The sequence below is a fragment of the Mizuhopecten yessoensis genome, unplaced genomic scaffold, assembly GCF_002113885.1.
Source record: "Mizuhopecten yessoensis strain PY_sf001 unplaced genomic scaffold, ASM211388v2 scaffold11101, whole genome shotgun sequence".
Lineage (NCBI taxonomy): Eukaryota > Metazoa > Mollusca > Bivalvia > Pectinida > Pectinidae > Mizuhopecten > Mizuhopecten yessoensis.
The window spans coordinates 1,481,922-1,491,240 of record NW_018408880.1 but is presented as its reverse complement, the minus strand read 5'-3'; the positions used below and the strand labels follow the sequence as shown (position 1 = coordinate 1,491,240).

Below are 9,319 nucleotides of genomic sequence, written 5' to 3'. Positions count from 1 at the left end.
CGGTTTGCCTCCACTACTCTGACCTGACTCGTCAATAAATGACCACAGCTGTTAATAGGCCGTAAAGCACAAACAAAACAAAATGCTTGGTATCCTCCAAAGGCAATACATGGAAAACGTATTTTAAGAATAACATATTACTTGTATTTAGTCAGCTGACCACTATGTGGCAACTGTGAAAACACTACCTTTGCTGTTCGAAGATCCTTACGAACTGGCTTTATTAAAGACAAAGAACTAAATAAAGTTTAAATGGTATATCAATATACCAATATACCAGTTCAGCATAGCATCATGTAATATATTGAACATTATCGTACATCAACAACCTTGTTACTTACAACCAAATACATTCAAATTAGGCCTATCCCCTGAATGCATATTTCCAAATGTATGTATCCATGTACTATGAACCATTTGCCAGGAACAGTACAACATTAGGATGTACTAAACACTATTATACGTCGTCCCCTACACAATTATACCAGGTACATTATTATTCAGGTACAATATACAATCACTTTAAACGATGTAGCGTCCCGAATGTGTCGAGTTCGGACAGGACGTACAGTCGTCAAAAGAGGGAGAAATGAATTAATTGACATATAGGTATTGATAGTTTCTTTAAGAGCGCTCACAATCGCTATCGCCAGACCAAATTTCGACAACAAATCCCCGTGTTGCATAGAGCAGTAGATAGCTTACAATAAACAGGTGACCGATCAGATTTGTGGAGCCTGCGATTATGGTCCATTTTGGCGGACTATATATCAGAGTGTACACTGCCTCTATATATAGAAGAAGGAGTTTATAACTATTAGTGTATACACAAGTCTAACAATGGGCGACGTTATAGAAAATACGAGAAGAGGTTTTGAAAACTACACCTAAAGAAAAAGACGAAGGTGGGAAGAAAGATGGACATTTGACAAGTACCTAACGCAACGCTTGTCCCAGTGGTATATTCACTGTTGATGTTCTATACAGCCTTCAGCATTTAATAACTTTAAACATGGAGATGATGACAATCAAAGAAAATGTCATAACAACTGCTTGGTGTTATCGATTGGTCTTTTGAGTAACTGGTCAAAAACATGTTTCATTAACGATATTATTCAAATATCTCGTTAGGCTGTTGCTTGAGTATGCTGTCAGTCAGAATTTACAAAAGAATAAAATATAAAGAGTAATAAACAATATTAATGAATGTCGTACCAAGAAAGGCTAAAAGAACAAGATTTGCTTCGCTCCGATATAAGAGGAAGATATTATTTTTTTTTATAAAAAATAATTAGAGACATTTTTATCACATATATACGTAAACATCACATACACCTACATACATACAACTCCCTTTAGCATGGTTTGTCAATCATCTCTTGCATCTTCATCTCTTTCATCATCATTCCTCATCGTGACTAAATATCATCATCAGCCTTGACAGGAGCCAGTTATTCGGGACTTTTCATAGATATGATAATATTATGAAAAGTTCTTTTTTACACAACCAGCGTATGTACACAAAGGTGTAAAATGTGTACGAGTTTTCCACAAAACCGCTGTCGATTTCGGCTACGCTGTAAGCGTTGTTATATATGGACCGAAATGACTTGATTCAGCTACCCTTTGTTTAATACTTGGTCATAGATGTGCGAGAGTCTTTGATCCCTCTAGTCTCGATTTATTCATCTGGGACTCCGACTGCTTCCTTTCTGATCTGGTGAATTTCCTACCTTCTAGGGTTTCTGTATCTGTCCGGTGTTCACAAAGGCGGACGCCTTCTAGTCTCTCCAATGTACGGCGTGTCGCAATTTTTGCATCCGACTTTGTATACGCATTCTGCGACGTTTTATTAAGGTGTTTTATCCTTAGGGTAAACTAGGATATTGCGAAGCGTCTTGTGGGGCTTCATGGCTGTTGCTATGCCATGACCGCGACATATCCTCTGGATGGTTTCGAAAATACCCTTTATATACGTGATCACCAATACCTTCACGGTTCCGTCTTCTTTCTTGAATCACTATGGTACACATAGCTTCTGCTAAAATTTCTTAACATGGTCTTCCGTTTTACCCACTAGCGGTCAAGGAATGTCTGCTAATAATCTGGAAACATTGTAACCAATGGATCCAGTGAAGTCCACAATAGGCCACAGTGGGTTTCCCTGCTTGTGGATCTTGGGTGTATAGTTCATTCTAGGAGTGCTCTCTGCTGTGGGATACAGATATCTGTATTAGCCTTCGGTAATCTTGCTCTCTTGTTTTAATTTTGACAGGATGGCTATGAGACGCCTTTTAAACTTTTGAGTTGGATTGGTCTGCAGCTGTTAATATGTCTAGTTGTCTTGTATCATTGTTGTGACCTTGGTCTCATAATCTTCGGTGTTCATGACAACTGTTGCCTTCCCCTTGCCAGCTGGTATTATGGTAATGGATTTGTCACTGCCTAATGTTTGGAGTGCGACCCGTTCTTCTTTCGTCATACTACTTGTTGGTAATTTTGTAGATTTTAAAACCCCCGTCACCTGGGATCTCAGTTGATCAGCCTCAGCATAGCTTAGTTTCTAACATGCCTGTTCTGTGGCTATAACAAAATCATCAACTGGGATTTTATCTGGAACGATGGCATAGTTCATACCCTTAGCGAGTAACGCTTTCTCGTGGTGAACTCCTTATTAGAGATGTTGACTACCCATTTGTTTAGCATAGAATCCTTCAGAGCTGCATTTGCGTTGTGTTACTTACAACATACTTACCAACCTGAAGAAAATGTTTAGAGATATGATAATAATTTGGACTCATACAAAATATGACAACGGGGCAAAATTTGAAGAAAACAAAGAAAACTCGTGCAAGGCTGCATGTCAGAATACATTCCTTTTTTGCACGCAAAAACAAAGAATGGAATAACCTCGTATTAAATAGATAAGTGATTTCGCCATAAGGACACTCGATCAGAGGTAGTCTTAGCTTGTAGAGTTCAGTGGTTTATGTCCTTGCAGAAGCCAAAATCATATGACGACCACCGATAGCCGAGAAAAGATAGAGGCCAACTGTTTCAATGGGGGTTATGGTTCCATGTCCCTTTGGCAGAGGATACAAGAGATAATCTGGATCATACAGGAGGATTCTTTAGTAGCCGCATAGTACATACAACATGTTTTTATATATCCCCGGGCCTGTACGGAGACCAAAGTAACCTTAACACTTTCTAGAGAAATAAGGACATGCAATTTTGCTCATGTTGCTTCCAGTACTAACCGAACATGCCTGAATAAGGACAGTGGAAATGCATTTTCTATATTTTGGAGGGGCCGTTGATTCTGGCATGTTTGTAAACGATTAAGAACCAAATTAGTCAATGTTTTAAGAATTTCGTACATCTACTTTATTTTAAATGCACAGTTGCACAATTTAGCCTTTTATATAGTAATAGGAAAAGTGCCCAAGAAGCTACTGGGCTTTCAAGAAGGCGGAAACATGGGTGCACAGGTTTAAAGGCCCATTTCACGTTAGCCTGGATCTGCGTTAAGTTACATCCAACATACACAAATAATACAATGTTTGTTGCTTTGTAATTTTAAATCTTCTATTCAGGTTAACGGTATTGCAAACAGTGCGCGTGACATTCGGTAATAGAATATCAACATTTGTTTTAGAAGAGGCACATCCATATCAAAACCAGTAGACCTCTTTATGATAAAATTCCTTTACGGCCATACAATGTCAAATATTTCTCATTGGTTTTAGTCTGACTTGCTTATTATTTCGAAATAATCAAGGTGAAAGCAACAGTTAAGTTCGGTTTGGTTTGGGTTTTTTGTGTTCTACGTCCTATTAACATCTACGGTCATTTAAGTACCTTTCGAGTTTTGGTGGTAGAAAAAAAGTTTCTGGAGAAAAATCACCTACCTGCGGCCAGTACAACAACACATCAAATTCAATGCAGATACAATGGATGTCATGTATTCATTATTGTGTTTTATAAAATAATTTTATCTGTTTTAATTTAACGCTTTCAAAAACAATCTACAAGTATTGATAAATTATTTATGATAGATATTATATGCATCATTGTTGCAGAAAAAGGAAGCAAGACTGAAGTTAATACTGGTTACTGACAAATAGAACAACATGATACAAATTGAGAAGATTGTAACGTCTTCATAAAAATTAAACATTATTGAAGAACAACATGTCAGCACGTCGGAAATTGCAAATTTTTTTTAAACATTTTTCCAGCACTTTTGATTTGCTTGAGGACGCCGTAGCTATGATGTCAAATACTACAGACCGGATCACATCTATGCAAACCTTAATGAATGCGATCAGTGCAGGCGCACGATCAGGTCGGCCATCGTCACGTGTAAAAAGAGCAATCAGACGGGACCCCAATCGACTTTGGCCTAACGCAGTTATGCCCGTACGAATTGCTAGCTCGGGTTTTAGTAAGTTTATAATGTCTTATTTTGTTATTTCCTTGGTTGACGTTGATGCTTAGCACTGAATTTGGTTTCGATTTTGACCATGTGTGTTGACGCTGTGTCATATTTAAATTCATAAAATAGAAGTATTGGTTTTAAATACAGTTTAATCGGTTTTGTTTTGTATGCACCTCGACCCCCTCCTGTTTTGATAGTAGTTTAGGCCAATTTAGATTTCAACCATTTGTGTCTCCTAAATTCACCAATGATTGATGGAAGGACGAAACAGCTGGATTGCGAAACCTTCCATAGAACGATACAGCGAGTGAAATAAAAATGACGTATGCATTGGGAACATCTGTTTAACAATTATTTTGTATCTCACAAATTGCAAAAACAAATTCAGGTTGGATGGTTTTGATTTACTAGGATTATTTTCCAAATGCTCTCCAACTAAATTTGTTTCTCGTTTAAGTAGTTCAATACATTGTAAGTTTGATGATAATACATATAAAATTATCCATTGAACAATTTTAAGCAAAACGTTCTATGAACCTTAGTAAATTTTGTTGAAGGGTTAAAAACGTTTATAAACCTGTAAATGTTTTAGTAATGTTTAAGAACATATCAAACAAAGCACACCATTTGGAAAATTCCGCCTGAACAACTCATTAAGCAAACAACGATAGAGACTGATAGTTATGTTTCATTATAGGCGCCTCTCACAGAAGGAGAATCCAGCGAGCCATGATGAGGATCTCGGAACAAACCTGTATATGCTTCCGGATTATAGACAACGAAGTCGCTAACAGGGGTATACCGCACGTGCAGATCGTCGATGGATCCGGGTAGGTATAGCTGACGGTGATGTCAGTCTAACCCATTCACCCCTTAAGTCACAGTTGAACTAACTGAATCAAAGAATGAGCAAGTCCAGTTCAAAACTATAGGGATGAATTAGTTGACGACTGTCACTTCCAGTAACAACAAGTGAAAATATGTTTATTAAAATCGAAATATTTGTTAAAATTCCAATTTGCTACAGACGTATTCAATGAAATCCACACAGTATGATGCATTTTATAAAATTACAGGTTTTCAACCTTTGAGTGCATTTGAATACAGGAAATTTAAAACAAAATATGTAATTCTAAAAGTTGAACAAGAAGCCTTGCACTACAGATCGTGCATGTGTTAACTAGGTTGGAATTCAAGAGTTGAAAATGCATTGCAACAAACTGAAAGATGAATACCGTATCTTGGTAAGAGAGATAGTTTTGAGCTAAACATATCCTTTCAATTTCTTTGTAAATTTATAAAAGAGGATTTGTATTTGGTAGCAATTTGCAACAGAATATGTTATCAATTCCTTCCAACATTGCTTAATCAATTATTCAAACGCTAAAATCATTCCAAATCGGATACATATTCTACAAGTACAAACTTCAACACCAATTTATTGGCATCCTCAATATCCCGGGGTTACGCTCACTTTCGCTCTCTGCACCCCTGAAATATGTCATAGAGAAATTGAAGGCACGAATATAGCTGTTTGATTGGTCTCGGGTAAAAAAAACTGACCAATCGCTACGGTGATGCCTGTACTATGAAGATTACAAAGGAGAAACACTCGACTTCAAAGCCTGTCAATTTTTTTCCGTAACGCGACCGCGAGATTTTTTTGATAAACATCAAAGGATCGAACTAGTCTTCTTGTCTTATCAACAAGGTGGTACACACTGAGCCTTTGTTTTACTATGACATATTCCAGGGGTGTAGAGAGCGAAAGTGATCGAAATCCCTGGATATCGAGGATGATTTATTGGTTGCCATTAAGTATTTGTAGACGCCAATCATGAAAATCAAGGGCTCGAAAGAAACTATTGGTAACCCTTACATCCAGTGTAAATATTATTGTTGGGACGTACCTGTCTAATGCAAACCCTTGAGAATTCTGACATCCTGTCTATTCAAGCATAATTCTGTAATCCGAATTCAATGAAAATTTGTGATGTATTCCGACAACATGTTTTAGATTGACAATTATGTTGTGTTCCGAATGACGTCAGACAAGGCAGTTTCTATGGCATCAAGTTAAATTCACTGAAGTGACCTTCGTACTCTGTTTATTTTCCAGCTGTAGTTCCTATGTTGGGGTAACGACGAGATCCCGAGGAAGAAAGAACTCACAGGATCTTACACTTAGCTCAAAATGCAGAACAGTAAGATTTTATTTCAAATATTTCGAATTTCGAATAACTATAATGCTGCAGTCTAACCCATTCACCCCTCAACTTACTAAATCAAAGAATGAGCAAGTCCATTTTAAAATTGTAAGGTGAATGAGTTGATGACTGTCACTTGTTTTCACAAAATTTCCTTTTCCAAGCNGGGGGGGCTGATGTCAACACAGGGGGGCTCTCATTCATAATTCATCATTAACTCTTACTTTATTCATTTAGTTTGGGCTATCATATTTTCATGAGATGTTATATTTGAACGAAATTTGAAGGGTGATAGGAAATAAAACATTTGTAGATAGAGTGCAGGTTTTTTTTAAAGTTTGGACAGTATACTGACCATTCAGTTTTTTATTACAGTTTCGCGTGGCCACACACGAGTTCCTACACGCGTTAGGGCTGTTTCACGAACAATCTAGACCGGACAGAGACTCTTTTGTGAAAATTAATTCAAACAACATACGCAGTGGCATGGAAAACAATTTCCAGAAGTTCAGCCGCCGAACCATCAACTCAAGAGGAATCCCTTACGACTACATGAGTATCATGCACTACAGTAACAGGGTGAGCGGCTCTCATGATCACATAACTGTCAAACCTTCCTTGAGGTGGCTCAACAGACCACGAAAAAATGGACATAAACCATTGAAATCTCAATATTGTGATTCCTATGCTTACCTTAGTATAGCATCATTTATTTTTCCAAAAATACTAGAAAATGCTAATTTTTTAAAACAAAATTTTCTCAACTTTTTTTGAGGCTGCATTATTATGCATCTTTATGTAACAAATAAGGACACGAAAATGGACGCTGATGAAGATGTGTCAAGAAGCCTTAATATCTTCTAAATCCATGGTTACAATCCCGATATCACATAACCTCTTTGCACCTTAGGATTTCGCATCGTACAGCATGGTACAACATTGCGGATAATACGATTTATATTCTCCCTCATTCCATTTGTTCGAATATAAATCAATTAAATTCAAATGATAAGACATAAATAGGATTTAACTAGTCTGTAAGCTGTTACAGAATCATACATACCTGTCATCTCAGAGTGATGGTTTGGTTAGAGTAAATCGGGCGGCAGCATGACAGTAGAATTGGCCGGCTTTGATATCAGAGTAGCTCTTTCATAATTTGTAATTATATGAACCACTGTCTTTTGACCTTGATCTATTGTCAGTTTTTTTTTCTGTAGCCAGTCAAACAAAACGAAAACAAGAAACAAAAATAAACAATGTCTATCTTGTTCATCTGTTTGTATTATTAACATCATTGACATATTCAAATCGGTCTAATAAGTAAGTCAGAATGTTCTCGCAAGGTTAGGCTCAAAAACCATATTTTTTTAAAGTGTTCACTTCGCTGACGCATTGAAAACACTGCATTCACGCGTACGTGAACAACTAACACGATATAGGGATAGGGACAAAAGGTCAAAGGTTATAGACTAAATTGTAATTGAAAGTTTCATGACTTAATGATATGAGGACATTTTAGGAAAAAGACAATCATTCGTTTAGAACTTTGCCATTTGTCTTTTTGTAGGCATTCAGCAAAGATGGTACCTATACAATTGAACCAATTCCAGCAAGCAACCTCTCGGAGTATTTGAACAAAATCGGGAAGTCGACGGCTATGAGCGAAGGCGACGTGCAGGCCCTACGACTGATGTACAACTGCCCAGCAACCCCTTCCACGCAGCCGACATGCGCAGACTATCCTTATAGGTTTCCTTCTTAAACACCGTAGAACATTACATGTTTATTTCATGTCACATTTCTGTCATCTTCGGAATCCAAGTGTGGTCGGTCGGCGCAGTGGAAGGCGTACTCCTCTTCCACCAAGACGGCCGGTGTTCGATTCCCCAATCGAACGTGGAAAGTTATTTGGTGACCTGCCAGACAACTTGGATTTCTCTCGGTTCATCGGTTTCATCCCACACTAAGGCCCACTCCGCTTCGATCTGGCCGACAAGAGTGATAGATATATAAGTAGGAATAACTTTTTTTATAATCTTTGTTAAATAGATAAATTGTCCACTCTCGATGTACGTATCTTCTCTATACCCCTGGAATACGTCGTGCCAAAATCGAAGGTTCTGTACGCTCCAACTTGCGGACGATACATTTAGGCCTAAACAAGTTTGATCCATTGATGTTCATCAAAATAATCCTGCGGCACAGTAACGGTAAAACTGACTGGCATTGAAGTCGGGTGTTGCTCCTCTGTAAGATTCAAAGAACGACATGTTTTACAAACCTATTTTTTATACCTGAAATCAATCAGATACTAGTAGATAACCTCGTTTTTTATTTCCCTATGACACGTCCTACGGGTGAAGAGAAGATATTTGTATATCGAGAAAGGAACCTTGGATTTTAAAGAATCACTCACATACCGTTCATGATCAATAAAAAGAGTTTTTTATCTACATTTGTGTGTTATTTTTCTGTCAAACACCTTTAAAAAAGTTTTACGGATCAAACCTAGCACTAAGAGATGTAAAACTGAATATCTTCGGTATTTTTAACGTAAACGTCAGGATTAATATCCATATTTTAACGGTTTCTTACAAACATATTCCCCTTTACTCGTTTACGGAAAGTGCCGAAAGTTACCGAGTTGGATTTAATTGACAATGAATTT

General features: G+C 37.4%; 1 protein-coding gene across 1 annotated transcript; it reads left to right on the top strand.

Moving 5' to 3' along the window:
* Positions 1–4,264: 4,264 nt before the first annotated feature.
* Positions 4,265–9,093, top strand: LOC110465745 (zinc metalloproteinase nas-13-like). The gene is made up of 5 exons (XM_021521778.1): positions 4,265–4,447; positions 5,139–5,271; positions 6,561–6,645; positions 7,024–7,227; positions 8,219–9,093. Exons 1-5 carry the CDS (start codon positions 4,273–4,275, stop codon positions 8,411–8,413), a joined length of 792 nt encoding a protein of 263 aa, XP_021377453.1. The 5' UTR covers positions 4,265–4,272; the 3' UTR covers positions 8,414–9,093.
* Positions 9,094–9,319: the final 226 nt, after the last annotated feature.

What these genes read in the sequence shown, in the direction of transcription:
- LOC110465745 (XM_021521778.1), top strand. Translation starts at nt 4,273, where the DNA reads ATGATGTCAAATACTACAGACCGGATCACATCTATGCAAACCTTAATG. An exon ending in TTAGCTCAAAATGCAGAACA is followed by an intron (nt 6,646 to 7,023) that starts GTAAGATTTTAT and finishes TTTTTATTACAG; the next exon opens with TTTCGCGTGGCCACACACGA. An exon ending in TCATGCACTACAGTAACAGG is followed by an intron (nt 7,228 to 8,218) that starts GTGAGCGGCTCT and finishes GTCTTTTTGTAG; the next exon opens with GCATTCAGCAAAGATGGTAC.